The sequence below is a fragment of the Diabrotica undecimpunctata genome, chromosome 3, assembly GCF_040954645.1.
Source record: "Diabrotica undecimpunctata isolate CICGRU chromosome 3, icDiaUnde3, whole genome shotgun sequence".
NCBI lineage: Eukaryota > Metazoa > Arthropoda > Insecta > Coleoptera > Chrysomelidae > Diabrotica > Diabrotica undecimpunctata.
Genome location: NC_092805.1, coordinates 42,757,403 through 42,778,884, shown reverse-complemented (window position 1 = coordinate 42,778,884; position 21,482 = coordinate 42,757,403). Strand labels below are relative to the sequence as shown.

Below are 21,482 nucleotides of genomic sequence, written 5' to 3'. Positions count from 1 at the left end.
TGAAGTTCGTTAAGTCCGATTATTGTAAACTTTTCTATGGAGAAATTTGAACAATTCCTACAATTAGTGGACGAAAAGTCATTGTTTTGGTTCATTTTTGAAGGTTCTAGTAGAATAAAAATCCAACGGAAAATTTGACCACAGAATATACTGTAAAATAATGCACACAAACTGCTACGTCAATAACAAAGGATATGCTAAAGATCCTGGAGATTTATGGTTTATTCCGTATTCCCCATAGTTGTGATTCAGAGTACATTGAAAGAACAAAACTTGGTGCAAACACTCGTTTGAGGGGCTTCAATACCACAATACTGTCCACGGATATGTAGAGCAGCTATGAAGAATGGTTTTGTTATAACGAAACTTCTCACAAGAGAAAATCAAGCACTTGATTTATTCCATACAAAATGTAGGAAAAAGTAAAATAACTGAAAGAGATGGAAGAGCATTAAGACACATTTATAATGGAATATCGCTGAGCAACTTATCTGGAGTTAAGTGTTTTGTGGAGTGACGCTGTTGGAAGACACATTTTAGCATATCACCGAGAGGCCCAAGTAAGTTTTTTAGTTGAAAAAAATTAGTAGGAATCGTGTTTGAAAAATTATTTTGTTTCAGGCTAAGGGAAAGCCACTTTTAACATTACAACAAAAGAAAAATAGATTAAAATTGTCAAAAGAATATAAATATTCTCGCGTTATTCGCAGAAAAAATGAAGATTTTCGTCATCGATTTTGTCGATGGGATCGTACCTAAAATCTGACAAATATTTGAAGATTTTAGAAGAATCTCTTTTAGCGATTATTGAACAAAGTTTAACATCAGCGGAAGATTGTGTCTTTCAATAGCAGGTTGCCATATATCAAAAAGTTTAAAATATATTGAAGATCATAGTATACCACTTCTGGAATGGGATTCTAACAGTACCGACCTATCCTCAATAAAGTAATGACCGCATTATTCCATTGAGAAGGAGTTTTTCCTTGGTATATGTATTCGGTGAAAAGCTTGGCCAAAGCCTGGATAATTTTATTTCCACCTAGTTTGATTGCTTCGATCACTACTCCGTCATCGCCAGGGATTTGTTATTTTTCATTTTTAAAGTTCCGTTTTGATTTCGTATGGAGTTATTTCTGGCATTAATTCTGATCCCTGGTTTGTAATTTTGGACAGGGGCTGATCTTGCCTTTTGTCGGTGCTCATTTCGCGATAAAAGGATTCGACAAACTCAAGGATTTTGGTTCTATCAGTAGTAATGTTTCCATCTTTGTTTTTTATTTTGTACATATTTTTGTTGCCTATGTTCGTATTTCGCCTCAAAACTTCTAAACTTTTGTTTTCTTGAATTACTGTAGTTACTTATCTTGCATTGTTTTCTCTTACGTCTTTTCGGATTGACCGGTGGATATATTTATTTAATTTCTTCATTGTTATGTAGTTGGAGCCGTATTTTTCCATCAGCTGTCTTCTTTTACGTATTATCTTTTTGGTATTTTGGCTTAGTTTTTCCTTATCCGTCAGAACGGTCGGGCAGCACTCCCTTTCCGTTTCTGTTAGAGCCTTCATTATCATCTGCTTGATCTACATCTTCTATTTCGTCTTGCAAGTCTTATATATGTCTGGTTATGGTATCTTCGTACAGGTCGTTGTTTTCTGAGAAAATCCATTTTTTTTCTTGTTTTTAGGATCATCTTTGTTCTTTCCAATTTGACATTTAATAGTATCTTAGCTCGGATTAATCTGTGGTCGCTTCCTATTGAAAATTTATTGAGTACTTCGATGTCTGATTATTTCTTTTCTGTTTGTTATCATATAATCTATTTCATTTTTGGCACTGCCATCTGGGCTGATCCATGTCCATTTACTCTGAGGCTTTTTATGGAAAAAAGAGTTCATCATGAATAAATTTCTCTGGTGTAAGAAGTTCAACAATCTTTGCCCTCGTACATTTTTGTCGCCATAGCCATACTTACCCAGTCCTTCTGCATTATCTTGTTTAAATCCCATTTTCGCATTAAAGTCGCCCATAATTATTGTGTAATATGCTGGTGTAGCATGTAACGCTGTTCCTAGGTTCTTATAAACTTTTCAATTTCTTCATCCGAGTGGGTAGTCGTTGGAGCATATCTCTGGATTACCTTAATGTTATATCTTGCATTTAGTTTGAAGATGGGATATACAATCCCGGGGCTTAAGCTGATAATTTCAACTATATTTTGTGTGTGCTTTCTATGTATAATGAATCCTACTCCACCATTTGAAGTGTCTCCATTCTTCACCTCTAAAATGAAATACGTGTCCTGATTTAAAAGTAATTTAATTTGGACATCTCCTCTTCGTCTTATTTCACTGAGGCCAATGATGTCCCATTTTATGTTTTTCAGCTCTTCCTCCAGTTCCATCATCTTCTGGTGATATGAGATAAAGTAATATGCATTTGTCGCTCTTTGTAGTAGCCTGATTTTTTCCAGGGATTCTTAGCACCTTCTGCTCCAAACCTGTTCCAACCGCTACCTTGGTTGGGGGTTTTGGAGCCGCCGGAGACTGAGGACCGTTCAGTAGTTTCGTCTTTCATGGAAAATAACTTTTGGGGTTTTAAGCCATTAAAACGCCTCGCTTGGCTAGTGAGTGTTGGCGAGTTGGTTTGGAAGTGGTGAGAGGAAAGGGTGGAGATGGGAATGCTTTGGGTTTGGACATGGTTTCCCCGGGGATGGGAGGCTGGGGAAATGCCATGAGCTCGCGTGGGCAGGTTTGCTATTCCTGAAGTAGATCTATTCCCTGCCGGGATCGCAGACAAGTATCAACCCGCTACCCCTAAACTGTATAAACTTTATTCATGTTGTCTTGTCGACTGTAGTGACTTTAATACTTTGGAATCGAATGTATGTGGTTTTTAACACCGAATTTCCGAATCAGATATTTTGTTCACAAGGTTTGTATGCTTTCCACTGTTGCCTCTTTCTGGCACTAGATTTCCTTCTATCTTCCTGCGAACAATGTTATTTACCTTAGAAGCTTGAAGTCCATGGATATTTAAAAAGTATGTTTTACAGACACGTGTAGTTTCAGCATTAACATTAATGGAGTAGACTGAATTGCAGTTTCTATGCGATTCTTAATGTTTTTGCTTCTTTCAGTAGGACTTTTTCCTCTTAACAATATCTGTACATCCGAATAAGTAGCTATTTTGCAACTCCCATGAACCAAGGTTCCAAAACTCGTTAAAAATATTGCTCTCGTGGCCTTGAAGCTTTTCCCTACACTTGTTAGTGCAACTGCAAGGCGGTCCCAATTCTCGACCAGGCACATTTTTTTTCGTTTTGTCGCTTACATATGATTGCCCTAAATTTCGTTGAACTTTTCTTTTTGATCTTGAATAAGAGTGTTCATTTCTCATCGACTTGTTGTAGTTAGCCGCGTGTGTTTGGTTTTGTCCTTTCTCTTGACGGACCTTGGTCATTGTCCTACAACAAAATGCAATAATATAACAAGCCACTACAATTATACTTTAATCTTGACTGGTAATAATGTGACAAGCCACAGTTAACAAAAAAATTACATTCCGCTGTATTTTCATCATTTGAGTCACTTCTAGATTGTACATAGTCAGGATCACGGTCACTGTCATCAAACGTCGACTCAACTTCAGTATTTTTCTTGCTAAAATCGTCAAAATTTTTAGTGGCTTGTTATACTATTACTTAAATCGTGCATAGCATTAACTCTTTTTGAACTCATGTGTGTCTCGTCATTGTTTCACATTAAGCCCTTCAATTGTATATATTGGATTTGGTCTTTTAATGATAGATATATTACGCTCGATCGACTGATAGTAACGATTTTGGAAATACTATGATTACCTGCTAAACTGCAAGTCTGGTTTCTTTCGTTCGTATACTTTTAATCTAATAAAGCACATATTGTGTACTCATATTCTCTATGAGATCTGTAGACATAACTATATTAAATTTAACGTTGATTTCTTATAGATTTAAATACATATAGTAATAAATATTAACAGCAGTAGTCAATTAAATCATTTTTATTAAAAACTTTTATTTGAAATAAATAAATATATTACAATAAATTACAGAAACCCGTGTCCAGCCACAACAGCTGGTATATATCCCTCTCCTCCCTCTTTACTTTTCACATAAAACCAACCTTTGACACTAGCGTCTACAAGAAACACGACATCCCCTTTTTGCACTGAAATGTTATTATCCCCGCTTCCTGAAAAGTCTGTAACAATGACTAACAAAGTATGTCGAACTCCTTTCGTTTTAGCATTCGCTGCGGCTCTCAAGTACAACCTGTCTATACTTTTTTCGCCACAAGTACTAACAGCGTTTCGAGACCTCGTTCGACATCTTATACTTCCTCCTCCACCTTCGCAATCGGACTTAGAACTGAGTTTTTCGGTATCCGTTAGGTTTCCTGAAGGTTTCGGGAAGACATCGGTGCTTTTTTCCCAGCACGGAGCGAGTTTGTCATCTTCCGGTGGAGGAATTATACCTTAAATAAAAAGAAATATAACTTTTAATACATTGGCATATTTAGATATGTCGTGTTTATATTTTACAGATTGAATTGTTTGAATAGGTAGTGCATTGAAGAATTAAGTTAAGTTTAGCAATTTAAAATAAATATAATTTACATAATTAATTATTACTAAAGATAGGTCACAGTTTAAAACGATATTTTCTATTATATAAAGCCAACCTTCGTCGCGTAATAAGCTAAGTAAACAGCAAATATTGCATGACTATTGAAAATATAGTGAGGGACAAGATCAATGCGAAATTTTATAGACCAACCTGTTGATAATCCGCTATTGATACCTATTGTAACACAGACCCCTAGAGAGATATTACAGAGTAGTACTAACCTTTATCGGGGTTTTAAATGGAGTAGTGATGCGCATCATAAGGCGTTGCTTCCAGATAACGCCTCTAGCCTTTCCTACTCAATTCCTATCCTCACCTCCGAGAAGTGTGATCCGGATCACACGGGTGAACCCCGGTAAACCTGAGCAACCCTACTGGAGACTGGGTAACCAACCCCAGTAGAAGGTGGGGTCAGGGCTGACGAGGAAGGGAGAAATGGTCCTCCGAAAAGGGGGTTGGGCATGAGGCTAACTCCCTCATCCCATAAAAACCTATTGTTACGAAATCTCGAGATAGAACAGCCGGACTGAATTCAAGACGACGACCCACGCACCGAACTAAGGACAATGATTTAAAGATCAGTACTTGGAATGTAAGAACGCTGTATAGGACAGCGGGACTGAAGCTGCTGCAAGATCAACTCCTAAAATATAGAATAGACATTGCAGCCATTCAAGAGATGAGATAAGTAGGAACCGGCATTATGCAGAAAAAAGAACATGATATATATTACAGCTGCAACCCGAACCGACATGAGTTCGGAACCGCGTTCCTAGTATCAAAGAAAATCAAAAATTTTATTATTGGTTTTAAAGCCATAAACGATCGTTTATGCACCCTCGAATAAAAGGAAAATTTTGCAACATATGCCTGATTAACGTGCACGCGCCAACCGAGGAAAAAGACGAAGAAATTAAATATCTATTCTACGAAGATCTCGAAAGAGCATATGATAACTGTGCCAAAAACGATATTAAAATAATCATTGGAGACATGAACGCCCAGATAGGAAAAGAGATATGCTACCAAGATTATATTGGTAAACACAGCCTTCACGACGTTACTAATGACAATGGTTTAAGGCTTATTAGTATGGCAGCTTCCAAAGATTTAATTGTGGGAAGTACATGTTTTAATCATAAGAATATCCATAAAGCAACTTGGATATCACCAAATGGACACACCACAAATCAAATTGACCATGTTATGATTGACAGAAGGCACTTTACAAACCTAATGGACGTAAGAAGTTACAGAGGCGCAAATATTGACTCAGACCATTTCATGGTAAGGGCCAAGTTACGACAAAGAATTTCCAATGCCAAGAAAGAAAAGGGCACTAGACAAGTAAAATATAATTTACATATGCTAAAAAATGAAAACAAAGAGAAAGAGTTCCAGTCACATATAAAAGAAACCCTAGAACACACCTGGGCAGTCGACCAGTCAAGCACGGAAATGTGGAACAACTACAAGGAGGCTCTGAAATTAGCAGCCGAAAGCACATTGGGAATATCACGAACCCAAGAAAGAAACGACTGGTTCGACCAAGACTGCAAAAAAATAACAGATGAGAAGAACGAGGCATTTAGGACCATGCAACAACGAAAAACTAGAACAACAATAGATAGATACAAAAACTTAAGGAGAGAGGAAAAACGCATACACCGAAAAAAGAAACGAGACTCGGAAAATGACATATTAGAACGGCTCGAAAGCCATATGAGTCACGGAGAAACAAGAAAGTTCTATCATCAAATAAATATTATTAGAAAAGAATTCAAACCAAGAATCAACTATTGTAATGATAAGGAAGGTAATTTACTTACCAACAAAGAGGATATCCTTTTACGATGGGTAGAGCACTTTCGAGAGTTGCTGGAAGGGGAACCTACTAACAATATAGAGCTGGAATACCGAAATGAGGAACTCGTGGAACTCCCCTCGGTAGATGAAGCGAAAATATCTATAGAAAAACTAAGGAACCATAGGTCCCCAGGTAGCGATGGCATCCCAGCAGAGTTATTTAAGCACGGTGGAGAGCAGCTCACCAAGGTGATGCGAGAAATTGTTTGTAGAATTTGGTCTGAGGAGCAAATGCCTGAAGAATGGAGCTTAGGTTTAATTTGCCCGTTACACAAAAAGGGAAACCAACTGGAATGCAATAATTACCGCGGAATAACTCCTAAATACAGCATATAAGATATTGTCACATATTTTGCACTAGAGATTAAAGCCTTATACTGAAATGTTTCTAGGAGAATAACAGGCAAGATTCAGGCGTGGACGTTCAACCATTAACCAGATCTTTACACTACGACAGATCCTCGAAAAAGCGCAAGAGTTTAACATAGATATGTATCATATTTTTGTCGATTTTAAAGCGGCATATGACAGTGTCTTAAGACCAAGTCTTTACAACGCTATGAATAAGTTAGGAATTCCAAAAAACTCATATGTTTGATAAAAGTGACAATGGCGAAGATGCTATCAGCAGTAAAAATTCAAAACGACTCGTCAACCCCATTTCAAATACATAGGGGGTTATTGCAGGGAGATGCGCTGGCGTGTCAGCTTTTTAATGTCGCCTTAGAAAAAGTTGTACGAGACGCTAATTTAGATAGCAGGGGAACAATATTTAATAGATCAGTCCAAATTCTAGCATATGCAGACGACGTGGACATTATAACAAGAACTAGGGCGAGAACTGCGGAAATCCTAACCGAGCTAGTAGCAGCATCAGAACGAATGGGGTTACAGATAAATCAAAATAAAACCAAATTCATGGCGACTAACACAAACACAAGAGCTGGAAATGTTGACACAAATTTAATCATCAATGACCAAAACTTCGAAGCAGTCAAAGAGTTCACATATCTAGGGACATCGGTTAACCCCAATAATAACACATCTGAGGAAATAAAAAGGCGAATAATAATTGCAAATAGGTGTTATCATGGTCTATCAAAGTACTTAGCTAACAAACGTCTGTCTCAAAAAACTCGTATAAGGCTGTATAGAACACTGATAGTCCCCGTTCTCACATATGGATCAGAGGCATGGACGCTAACGAAAACAGATGAATCCGCTCTATCCATTTTTGAAAGAAAGGTGCTACGCAAGATATTCGGAGCAGTCTGTGAGAACGGAATATGGAGGCGTAGATATAACTTTGAACTGCAGAATATCTACAAGCATACGTTTGGTGGTAAAGATATTACCACTATAATTAAGCGAAACCGCCTGCAGTGGGCAGAACATGTAGCCCGGGCCCCTGAGTCAAACATGATAAAAAAGATTCCAACAGCACAACCCGTGGGGGAATGAGAAGACGGGGTAGACCAAAGCTGAGGTGGATGGACGGGGTAACACAAGATGCCGAGAAGATCGGAGTCGGCAACTGGAAAATGCAAGCGAGGGACAGAATAGAATGGCGTAGAAAGCTTGAGAAGGTCGAGGCCCTCTAAGGGCTGTAGCACCAAGATGATGATGATGACTAACCTTTATCCAACATTCAAATAAATTTACCGGAGCAGTGTTGAATTTTGAATTATTATTTTGTTTAAATATTTTTACAAATTGATCGGAACATTGGTTTTTAGCAGTAAACAATCTCGCAATATACTATTAAAAAAATACTTGCGTTCATCTTTTTTCTAAACTTAGGACTGGCAAAATAAAATATTTTTCAGTTACGAAAATAAGTAGACATTTTGTTTTGTGGGTTCGTCAATGAACACTAATTATTGATATACACAAAAAGAAGTAAAACTTATTCCAAATCATCGTCATTAAATATTTTTGTGAAATGTTATCAAAAATATGATCTCTTTGTTTATAACATTTAAAAATAATTAAGAGAAATTCCTACGGTTGACCTAAATACAAATTTACAAACAATTTTATATTTCCGGTAATGCCTAACTACTTAATAAGTACATTTTCGTAGAATAAATAAATGGAGCGGGATCATTGTCACAATATTTAAATAACGGAATTAGACATTCTTAAGCAGTATATTTTGTGGTTCTTTCAGCCAGAGTTTGTCGAAAAAAAGTGTTGTGATATATTTATTATTTATCAAAGAAAAATATCTGGTGGCCATAGGAAAGTGATGTTCGTTTACCTGACGAAAATGAACCTACAGATAACTTAGAAGATGAAGGTGGGGGGCCAAGTACTCAGCAAAGGAAGAATTTGTGTGTAGCTGAGAAAAATATGGTGTTTGATGTATTTGATGGACTTTCTATAAAAATGACCAAATATGAAGCTGTTAAGCAAACGGCGGTTTTAACAAAAATTTCTTGTGCAACAGTGTACCGTTTAATAAAGACAGGTTTTAAAAGTAGAACAACACGAAAGGATTTGGGAAGCTCTAAAAAAATTTAACCTCACCTCTTGGAACCTATTGGTGAGACAATATATAATATGTACGCAGCTAAAGTTCTGCCTAAACTAAACAATATCATGGCAAAATTAAAAGAAAAATATATTGTTGATGATTGTTCCACAAAGACTTTGGGAAAATATTTGACCAAAAATGGTTTTAAATATAAAACTGTTAATAAGAGACAAACCATAATGGAAAGTAGTTGCCTAATAAAATGGAGGAATGAATATATCGAAAAAAATTCACAATACCGCAGTGAGTGTCAAGAAATTTATTATCTGGACGAGACTTGGTTTGATTCTCACGAAACGATAGATAAAGCCTGGACAAACGGTACAAGAAAATGTAAAATAGATGTACCCCGTTCTAGAGGCAAGCGAAAATGCATATTACATTGCGGAGGACAACATGGATGGGTGAAAGATGCGTTATTGTTGAGTTCCAAAAGCATTAAAGACAGTTCTCTAGACTACCACCAAGACATCGAAGGGACGCTTTTTGAATCGTGGTTTGAGAATACATTATTCCCAAATTTAAAAGAAAATAGCGTGATTGTTATGGACAATGCATCATATCACTCCAGATGCATTAAAAAAATTCCAACCAAACAGAGTAGGAAGGATGAAATCAAGAATTTTTAATAGCCGAAGACCTATATTTTGAGGATCATTACACCAAAGATCAACTAATCCAGGTTCTTCATACAAAAGTCGTAACTAAAGAACATATTGTAAATAAATTAGCCACTAACAATGGACATATGGTTTTAAGATTGCTTCCATATTACTGTGTGTTGAATCCCATAGAATTGCTATGGGCTCAGTTAATAAACCATGTCCGGAGGAACAATACATCTCCAAAAGACGCCCAAAGAGTTGTCCAACTAATAAAAACAAACAGAGTTCAAAACTATCAGTGCTCAAAACTGGCAAAATGCAATAGAACATGTAAAGAAGATTGAAAAAGATTACATGAAAAATGTCCCAGCCTTGAAGAAAATTATTATTAATTTGGCTGAGAGTGACGAAGAGAACGATAATGACGATGAGTTGGAATAACTGTTAACTCTAACTGGAAGATCCCAAATGAATGTGAATTTCCGAAGTGGCTAGTATACCATTTAATTTATAATAGTAAAAAAACCAATGGGTAACTTTTTGTGGCATCGCATGTAACATGTAAGTAAAAAAAACTATTTTTGAAGTTATACCTCTTTAGGCGCGATTGGGAAAAATTGAGGAGAGTGAATTTTTATAAAATTCACGCATATTCACAGCATGAAGTTAGTTGCTACATCTAAATCTTTTAAGTTAGGTATTAATGCAAATAAAGTGTGAAAAAAATATATTGGTGTTTTTGTTCGATGATTAGTATATTGTATAATGTATATTTTTGTGTGTAAAAATCGACCTGATTCAGTAGTTTTCATCCACTTTATAATTACGTAGAAATTACATTTATCCGTTACTTCAGGACCTCACTGTATAATATATTAATATTAAGTGTTCATTGACGAACTTGACACGGTTAATAAAAAAACTTGTAAATCCACCAAAAGAAAATTTTTATTTTCGTAACTGAAAAAATATTTTATTTTGCCAGTCTTAATTTTGAAAAAAGGTGAAGGTAAATTTTTCTAAATAATATATTATGAGGTAGTAATACTTTAAAAATAATCAGTATTTCGATCAATTGGTAACAACATTTAAGTACAGAATTTAATAATTCGAAATTCAACACTTTCTCCGATAATTTTATTTGAATGTTGGATACAGATTAGTACAACTCTGTAAATGTCTCTCTGGGGGTCTGTGTTACAATAGATATCAATATAGGATTACCAGTAGGTCGGTTTTTAAAATTTCGCATAGATCTTGCGCCTCACTATACTAAACCACAGTGTTAACATTCCCTAGGATATCGCTATGGCGAGAAAAACAAAATTTACAGTCCCTAGGCCTGGTTAGCCTTTTGAGGGGTAAGGGGTATTAAGAATTCCTTGGCTCAAAATAGCAAAATCTACGATACGGATATACACATGGAATGAAGAAGTCTTTATATTTAGGAAAAGTTTGAAAATTTTGTTCGGGAGACTAAACGTACACTGTACGTTACATTTTCTTCTAATGTCTTCACTTCTCTTTCGATCTCTCAGCGTATTTCCTGTGATTCTTCTCAGTACTTTCATATCTGCGGTTTGCAGTAGCCTTTGCGTTGTAGCTGTGTCGGGTCTTGTTTCTGAGACATATGTCATTATTGGACTTACACTGGCTTTACAAATTCTTGACTTCATCTCAGTTTTAATGTGTCTGTTTCGCCATATAGTGTTATTAAGGCATCCTGCCAGTTTATTTATTATTTATACTTGATCTCTTACTTCTTTGTCCAGGTCTCCATAGCTAGACGGTGTAGTTTCCAGGTAATCCCATAATTTTCTATTCTTCCCGACTTCTCATTTTTAGATAAGTAGTTGTTCATCTGTTACTATTACTAGTGATTGCAAGTAATCTCTCGATTTTTAATCTCTTTTGTTGACCTCTGATTTTATTATTATTTTTTCTGTATAAAGTTGATGTGTCTAATAACTAATTCTAACTTAGCATTTATTTTAGAAAAAGCCTTATTTTTTATAATTAAAAGGTAATCAGGAAAAACTTTAGAATTCATCTGATGCCTCTAATATTTAGAATTAGTTAGATCTAATAAATGACCGAGACAAAGATGTTACAAAGGGATCGAGCAATAACTAAGAAAAGCAAAACATTTGGTTTCTTAAAAAAAAATCGCCCGAAACCCTAGTGCTTAATCAAAATTAGCAAAAGAAATTCAAATAATAACAGGTCATACGCTGCCCATGCAGTGCTCATGCCCATGCAGTGGAAATTGTGGTATATATGAAAACCAAAAGGAACCACAGAACCAATATTACAAGTATACATCTGTATAACATTGTCCTACAAACGACTTACAATCTATGATATAGAGGTCATTCCGCATAAAATCATGAAAACAATAATTAGAGGCTATCGACTAAGTAAAATTACATATATTTTTTTTATAACTATTCCCGATTTTCTACATTGACGATATGATTACCTACCTAAAGGCAAACAGGCAGCATAACTGACATAGCCTTCTTCTGCGTGAGGCGTTTGAACATAAAGCCAATGTTGATTCTTGAAAACGGCGTTCACAACCATGCCTAGTGGTAGAGATATTTCTGCTTGATATCCTCCAACTCTTGTTTGATATAGAACACTTGGAAAAGCTAACACTACTGGTATATTTGCAGGTTTTTCGATCGTTGCCTAAAAACGAAGCAAAATTAAAAATATCTTAATAAACCTCTAAATTGTAAGTGTGTATGCGGATTGCTAAAAAATAGATACCGAAAATTTAAGATCTTTTAGTTTATTTTTCTTTTACTTTCATTACATTTTTCGTCATCTGGCGTTGATGGAGTTTCTGGAATTTTGTTGTATATTATTACGCCAGTCGTCAGAGACGAAAATGTCACTGAACCTCTAAAAATCATACAAACAAGCTGAATTTTGCCGAGAATGCCCATTTTGGGACTCCAAAAAAAACTTCAGTAAGTTTATCCCCCACAGTAGGGTAGCAAAAACAAAAAAAAATCGTTTTACTAAGAATCTGCACATCGTAGAAAAAAAAAGTTTTAAATAGTGTCTTCATTATGATACATATTTTTATTATAATAAAGATTTTTAAAAAAACAGAATCGTCAAGTCAAATGCATATGCTTTAACAGTTCACAATATTTAAACAAACGTACAAACTTCAAAATGAAGTCTTTTTTAAGAAAATGTTTGAAGACTATAGGAATATTGAAAATTTAACACCACCTGAAATAAATATACAAACAAAAATAACGTCAGAAAAGGAGAAAAAGGAGAAACTACCGGAAAAATTGCAAAAAACTTACGAAAATGTGTTTCTGCAATTTTTGGAGTGGAGAATTGATAATAAGATAAACAGTTTTTCCCGAAATGTTATACTTGTTTATTTCGACGAGATGTCTAAAATATTATGGACTCATTACTCAATATTATGACAACAAACATTAAACGTTATAATTATTGTTATTAAACACAACGTGATTATGTTCGATAAGTAATTAGGTATATGCTTTCCTCTTCTTCTTCTTTTTATGTAGACATGACTCTGTTTTTTAATGTGCCTCCACTAAGTTTTCGTTTCATCGTTTTCGTGGTCTTCCTACTGATCGTTTTCCTATTGGGGAACTGTCTCTTGCCATCTTTACTACTCTATTTGTTGTCATTCGGTTTATACGATCGTTCCATTCTACTCTATTATTTCTTATCCAGTTCGTGATGTTCTCCACTTTGCATCTACGTTGTATATCTGTATTTCTAGCTCTGTCCCATAGTGTTTTACCATCAATTTTTCTGTGTTTTCATCTCTGTTGGTTTTAATATCCTTTATGTCCTGTCTGTGTCAGGTCGTGTTTCTGACGCATATGTCATTATTTGTCTGATGACTGTTTTGTAAATTCTGCCTTTCATTTCTTTCCCGATATTTTTATTTCTCCATATTTTTTCATTCAGCCATCCTGCGGCTCTGTTTGCTCTATTCACTTGATCTTCCACTTCCGTTTCAAGCCTTCCGTAGGTAGATAATGTGATGCCTAGATATTTAAACTCCATCACTTGTTCTGTTATCTGACCTTCCAGCTCCAATTTACATCTTAGTAAATTTGCTGTTATACCTATGTGTTCAATCACAAATTAATCCAGTAATTTGTAATCTCACATTATTCTTAACTTCTTAACATTTCATAGTTTCACCGTGTATAATTCAAACATTGTGAAAATTATATCGAGTAATATTTTAATAATTAAAGTCCATTCACCTGTTAATGAATTGTCGAATAATACATTTTTTCTAATTGAACTTCATAAGTGTTGCAATGATGGCCTAGATTAAATTGTAATGTAAGCTAATAGTTCAAAGTTGGTTAGTATGATAGAAGCAATAACCTCTGTGCTAAGGTATGAATTATTTGTGAGATTATAAATTGGGGATTTGAGCTCACGTGAGCACAGTCTATTATAGAGAGTTACCTTAACATCATCATATAGTGTAATTTGTAGTAGCTGTCAATAAAATCAAAATTTTTTCTTCACAACTTCAACTTTTTATTATATTTATCATCGTCGATCGACAAGAAGCGGATAAAGGGGCATTATAAAACGATTCGGACCTCATAACTACGTTCGAATCTGTCTTTTGTGATGTGATGACTATGTGTTTTGTCTTTTTTTGGGAAAATGAACATGCTAAACATTGTGCGGTTATATTAAATTGGTGCAGCATACGTTTTAAATCATCTTCACTTTGAGAGAGTAGTATTGCGTCGTCTGCATAGCAGATTATTTTAAGTTGTTGTTGTTGTTTTTATTATTTCATTCATAATCAGGTTAAACAATAGAGGACTCAGGAAATCTCCCTGTTTTATCCCATTGCCAGCTTCAATAGGGTAAGTTAGTTCTTCTTCTACTTTTACTTTTATTGTGTTGTTTTGGTAGATATTTTCGATCGTTTTGATTATTCCTAAAGGTATCTCTCTTCCGTACAATAAGTGGATAACGTCTTTTAATTTAACCCGGTCAAATGGCTTCTTAAGGACCACGAAACATAGATATGCCGGTTTGTTGTATTCTAGTGATTTTACTTACACTTCCCTCATTATAAATACAGCGTCGGTGCATGATTTTCCTGACCTAAAACCTTGTTGTTGTTCTTCTGCTAGTGTTATTTCGTTCAGTTTATCTGTTATCCCTTTGGTTATTAATTTTAGTGTTGAATTTAATAAATTAATTCCTCTGTAATTTTCGGGGTCAGATTTGTCTCCTTTTTGAAGAGAGGATTAGGATGATTGATCTCCATTCTTGAGGAATTCTGTTTTGTTCTATTATTTTTTGGATTAGTTTTAGTAGTTGTTTGGTCAGATCTGGTCCTCCGTACTTTAGAAGTTCGTTCGGTATTCTGTCCTCTCCTGGTGATTTTCTGTTTTTTAATTTCCTTAATGCTTCCTTTACCTCTTCCTCCTCTGCGCCAGAAGTAAAAACTGGAAATCTCGAAAATTTTGTATTCGGTGAAATCATTACGTTTGTGAAGAACATGCAAAAGATATAACAATGAGTAGAATAATGACCATAACGCAAACACTGGTAATATTGCATGACCAGACTGACAAATACCTCGACCGGGCGTCTAACTTATTAATGTATGTAGATAAATTGGGAAATTAACTTGCCCGCAAAAGTAACAATAATCATCTGTCTTGGAACTCTCTCCGATATACCGTCTTTTTGTATTATCTAGTCATTCTTTGGACTTTTTTAACCATTACATTCGATTTTATCGTATTTAGGAGTTTATTTTCACTTATAGTAGTGTCAACAGCGCGAACTAAACCTTTTTTTTTCTGTCAAATAATTAGGTATGGTATAAATGCAATTAAATTATTTTTTTCCAAAAAAAAAAAAAAAAAAATTTCTTCTACCAGCCTATTTGCAACCAGTCCCGAATCTACTTCGATTTTAATTATATTCCTGCCAATACTAATAATTTCAGTTATATTTTTATTATAATCCGCGAGAGAACTTAATTTTTTTCCTAATTTCATAGAAGACGATAAAATTTAAATCAGTATGTATCTGTATCGCTAAATCCATATGAAGTATTTAAAACCTGACTTGTTTGTTTATATTGTTGAGTTGTAGATGAAGAAAAAAACCAATGCAAAGGAGTGCAATGAACATCGCACCATAGCCTTAATGAGTCATGTCTTGAAATTGTTTTTAAAAGTAATTCACAACAGAATACATAAGAAATTAGATGAAGGCATAAGTAATACACAAATGGGATTTGGGAAAGGACTGGGAACACGAGATGCACTGTTTGCAGTAAGTGTTCTCTCGCAGAGATGCTTAGATATAAATCAGGAAGTGATTGCAGCATAATCGGCTTAAAGAAATTTTATTAAATAAAAACATAGACAGTAGAGACATTAGAATCATATGTAACCTCTATTGGAACCAAACAGCAAAAGTGAAAGTTGAAAATGAACTGGCCGAGGATATCCAGATTCGCCGTGGGGTCCGCCAAGGGTGTATTTTATCACCCTTGTTATTCAATTTATACAGTGAAGCCATCTCAGGATTAGCGCTTGCCGAGGTCAGTGACGGCCTTATAATAAACGGTGAGCCACTTTAACATAAGATATTCTGACGACACCGTCCTTCTGGCAGGAACAGTGGAAGAACTGCAACACCTTGCTAAACAACTAAATATGTATTGCAACGATTATGGACTAGAAATAAATTTAAAGAAGACCAAGTTCATGGTATTTACAAAAGCACAAAACATCAAAGTTAAGCTAGTACTAGATAATACAGAAATTGAACAAATATCTGATGTCGCATTGAAATTGCACGGTCAACTTTTAATAGAATGAGAAAACCTTTTTGTAATCGCGATATCAATATATCGCTCGGAATAAGAATGCTTCGATGTTATATTTTCTCTACCCTTTTGTATGGGGTTGAAGCTTGGACACTTAAAAAATCCAACATTAAAAACCTAGAAGCATTCGAAATGTGGTGTTACCGACGTATTTTGAAAATATCATGGATTGATCGCAAATCAAACGAACAAGTTCTCGAACAACTAGGAAAACAAAGCGAAATTTTAAATTCCATAAAAATCAGGAAATTGGAATACTTGGGGCACATCATGAGAGGTGAAAAATACGAACTACTAAGGAATATAATGCAGGGTAAAATCAAAGGCAGAAGAATCGTAGGAAGACGTAAAATCTCATGGCTACGCAATCTCCGTGAATGGTTTGGATGCAGTTCAATTGAACTATTCAGGCGCGTAACCAACAAAATTATAATTGCCAGAATGATTTCCAATCTTCGATAGGAGCGGAACTTGAAGAAGAAGAAGAAGACGGCAAGTTTTTATTGCCATTCGACGTGAATATTACTTAACCTGTTCTTAACCCCTGGATCCTGTAGATTGCCCCACACACTATTTTTACCCTGGGACATCCCAGAGTTAAGTATTTATCAAAAAATATACGAAATATTAATACTTACAGTACAAATGCTAAACTAATAACTTAAAATTAACGTAAACCTGATTAAAAACTTCATAAAGTCGATTGAATACGAGACACACTCACACACCGATCCTCACTATACGAAGGTTCAAACGAAACTCAACACTTGGTATTTAATGTTAGTTTTTGACCGAATCTTTAAGAAGGTTGGTACATAAGTTTATACGTTTTAATAATTAAAAGTTTTGAATCATTATTCCATTTATTATGTATGAGCATGAAATATGCACATTACAGAAAAAATACAAAATAATAACAACATAAAAATGAGCAACCTTAGAAGGATTGCTGGAACGACTAACATGGATAAAAACAGAAACAGAAAAGAAATTAGACAACAGATAAATCAAGAACCTCTTATGGAAAAAATTGAAAGGAAATAGTTGGTACGGACATGTAATTAGGAAAACTTAAAACAATTTAACTAAAAAAAAGTAATAGAAGCAAAGAAAACAAAGGTCAGAAAAAGGAAGATCAAGGAAAAAATGGATTGATAGAATAAACGAAATTGGACAAAAATGAATAAGCAACAAACATCATAATAAGCAATCTGACGCTAAAAAACATAATAAAGGTTTCATACGACGAAGAAGTTTAACTCGTTTCCTAAAATGGTTATCATAAGCAACTCTGCTGTAGGTACAGATTGAATAACATAAATTTCTGTCTTTAAAAGTTACGCCCTGTAACTTTTTGCAGGCACCATCTCATACTAAATTAGCGAGCAGCACTCCTACAATTCTGACGGAATTCCGAGAAGAACCCATAGTTCACTCCCTGGTCTGGTGCCCATCATTTCGACTGATTCCCCGTCGAAGAGGTGGTATTTACGCTGTCATGGGGCAATTAAAAAACGATCCACTTGATGGGTCATGGGGCAGACAAACAGCTGTCTTGCCGATCACGGTTCCGGTCTGCTCGAGACACGCTAAATCACGGTACGGGTTTGGTATGGTACGCGGGTTCGTTCAGGTCTTAATAGAGATGGAATTAGCTAATAACGATTAGTTGAATCTTTTGTACCCAGGATAATATTCACTAAATGTAAATTAAGAACGAGATGTACATGATTGAAGGCATTATGTAGATTTTCGTTTTGAACAAGTCACGAAGAAAGGAGTATACTAATTATACAATGCAGTGGGGATACTAAGTATGCAAATATTGTTAATATATTCAAATTTAAACTAGTATAAAGATTGCATGCATATCATACATATTTTTCTTTTTATTATGTCTCGAATCTGGTAGTATCAAACAATTTTCTTGTGACATTTCTATATTATCTGGTTTATTTAACGGAAATAAAACACACTTTTATTAAAAATCTGTTATATTTGACATGTCGGTTTATATTTAAGAAATATTTTTCAAAGTAAGAATCTAAGAAAGTAAGAATTTCAAAGAAGGTTAAAGTAACTTTATTGACGTTTCGATTTCCACTTCGGAAATCGTTCTCAAAATACAAACGTTAATAAATTAAACAAATGTTGTTTTTTGTTACTTGGTGAAGAATTCTTCTAATAATATTATTAATTTTATCTTACTCATTTATATGGACAATTCAGGCATATGTTATACATTTTAAAGTAGACGACTTTAAAATGATATTGCCAATATTGCTGAGTTGCGTTGCTGGGACGACTTTATTGTAAGATAGTTCATTCGATTACAAGAAATCAAATTTAACTTGAGAATATCCGTCAGAAAAACCATAGCATGTAATTCGTCTTTAAAAAGATAACCATATACCATGATGACAGTAAAAATTCTCGTGTTAGTGATTCCATGATAAATCATGAGGAAAAAACCAGGAAAAAAACCTTATAATAGATGTATAAACACCAAATTCTGATTGTATATGTTTGTTATTTAAAAAACAACCCTATGTTCCTTATCCCATGCGTGTTTACATATTTGAGATCTATCAAATTCCCTTTATTTAATATAAGATTGATGTTCACTAATTCTAACATTTAATGGTCTTGATGTTTCACCTAAATAAAACTGATCGCTTTTACAAGGTATTTTATAATCAGATCAAAAACATCTTACATCTAAAACTAGAAAGAATAAAATTAATCACAAAACCAATAATAATTATTATTAATATTAACAATCTAAAAGAAAACTCAGTTCACTACAAAAGGAAAATCGATGAAAGATTACATGCTCAAATCGTCAGCTCTCAATTAATTTTGTCTTCCTTTATTATTGCAATCTGTTATAATTATTATTATAACATTATATAATTAATATATATATATATATATATATATATATATATACAATATAATAACAAACAATATGTTTAGAATACTTAGAAAAAGTAACATAATGGGAGATAGACCCAGTAGTGAGCACCCTTTATCTATCTATCCAACTTTTTAAGTTTTCTAAATAGAGGTGACGTCAGGAGGTCGTTGGCGGATGGATTTGGATGATAGTCTTTTAAAGTAGTTTGTACACTGAGTGGCGGTTGCTTCTTTAATAGTTTCAACATTCAGGTCATGATGAATATCATCGTTTAGCACATAGAATCTTTGTAGTCTTTGCATATTTGTATTACTGGCAGTTGATTTGAATCGATCGTAGTATTATCTTATAGAGAAGAAGTTTGTTTTAGATACTTAAACCTGACTTCCGATTTATAAACCAGTACATTTTTTTTTATAAAGCATACCCAGTTGTAGTTGTTTGGACCATATATATTTTTCCCCAATTTAGGTGATTATCTATGTGGATACCCACATATTTGACATCGTTCCTAGTAGGTAATAATTTTTGGGTTAATGGATACCTGAGTAGAGTTTAATTTTTAAAGTGAAGGTGATGTAAGTCGACTTGGTATTATTTACTTTCACACACTATAGTTTTAATCAATTTTCTAATTGGTTTAAATGGTTTTGCAAATTTCGGGATGCTAATCTTGGATTCACATGAGTGACCATTATAAGGGTATCATCTGCATACGTAGCAATAGCAGTAATATTTGTGCTAGAGATTTCAGCTGTGTACAGTAAATATAAGGATGGACCGACTGCACTACCTTGATGAATTCCTACCGAGATTGGATATAGGGGAGTGCAAGCTACGCCATAAGTAATTAAGAAGGATCTATCTGTTATAGATGAGTGTAGAATTTAGACGTGGAGTGAGACAGGGATGCGTATTGTCGTCAATTCTTTTTAATGCCTACTCCGAAGAGATCCTGAAAAACGCTCTTGAGGGTCAAACAGCTGGAATAAAGGTAAATGGAGTTCCCATTAACAACATTAGATATGCGGACGATACTGTGATCTTAGACGGAAATGTTGAAGATCTTCAGAGATTGGTGACCGGAATAGCGGAGTATGGAAAAGAGTGCGGTCTAACAATGAACGTCAAGAAGACAAAATTTATGAGAATATCAAAAACTCAAAGACACAACGAGAATCTTCTAATAAACGGAACCAACGTCGAACAAGTGGACAAATATGCATATCTGGGAACAATGCTTAACTCCACAAATGATTACATTCAGGAGATCAAAATCAGAATACTAAAGGCTAGAGCAAATTTCAACACAATGAGAAGAGTGCTATGTACAAGGGATTTAAAATTGGAATTAAGAGTTAGGTTGGCGAGGTGCTATATTTTTTCGACTTTGTTTTATGGAATGGAATTTTGGACCTTGAATGCGACATCAATGAAAAAACTGGAATCATTCGAGCTGTGGGTGTATAGAAGAATTCTGAAAATATCGTGGACAGAACACGTCACAAACAAAGAGGTTCTGAGAAGGATGAATAAAGAAATAGAAATTTTAAATACAATTAAAACAAGAAAATTCGAATATCTCGGACATATTACACGTGGAGAGAAATACACCTTGCTCCATTTGATTATGCAGGGAAAGATCCAAGGAAAGAGAAGCATAGGGAGGCGTAGAATGTCATGGCTGCGCAACCTGAGAGAGTGGTACGGATGTACATCAAATGAATTTTTCAGAGCAGCCGTCTCAAAAGTCCGAATAGCTATGATGATTGCCTACCTCAGCCGCGGAGATGGCACTTGAAGAAGAAGAAGAATTTTGACTATGAAATGAGATAGCTGTGACTTGATTTTGGAAAAAAGACCATCATGCAAAACCTTGTCAAATGCCTGTGAGACATATAAGAAGGCAGCTGTACTGTAAGACTTGTTTTCAAGGGCATCTCTAGATGTTCTAACTACTCTATGTATTTGCTCGATGGTACCATGTTTTTGCCTG

At 34.8% G+C, this 21,482-nt stretch overlaps 1 protein-coding gene across 3 annotated transcripts in view; it reads right to left on the bottom strand.

Annotated features, from left to right (window-relative positions):
• Positions 1–4,090: 4,090 nt before the first annotated feature.
• Positions 4,091–21,482, bottom strand: part of LOC140436732 (uncharacterized) — a 172,288-nt gene continuing 154,896 nt past the window's right edge. For all 3 annotated transcript variants that reach the window (XM_072525791.1, XM_072525793.1, XM_072525792.1), the window contains 2 exons: positions 12,161–12,368; positions 4,091–4,518 (listed from right to left, as the gene is read on the bottom strand). In XM_072525791.1, the coding sequence (XP_072381892.1) occupies positions 4,091–4,518; positions 12,161–12,368 (636 nt within the window). The remainder of the gene's footprint in view (positions 4,519–12,160; positions 12,369–21,482) is intronic.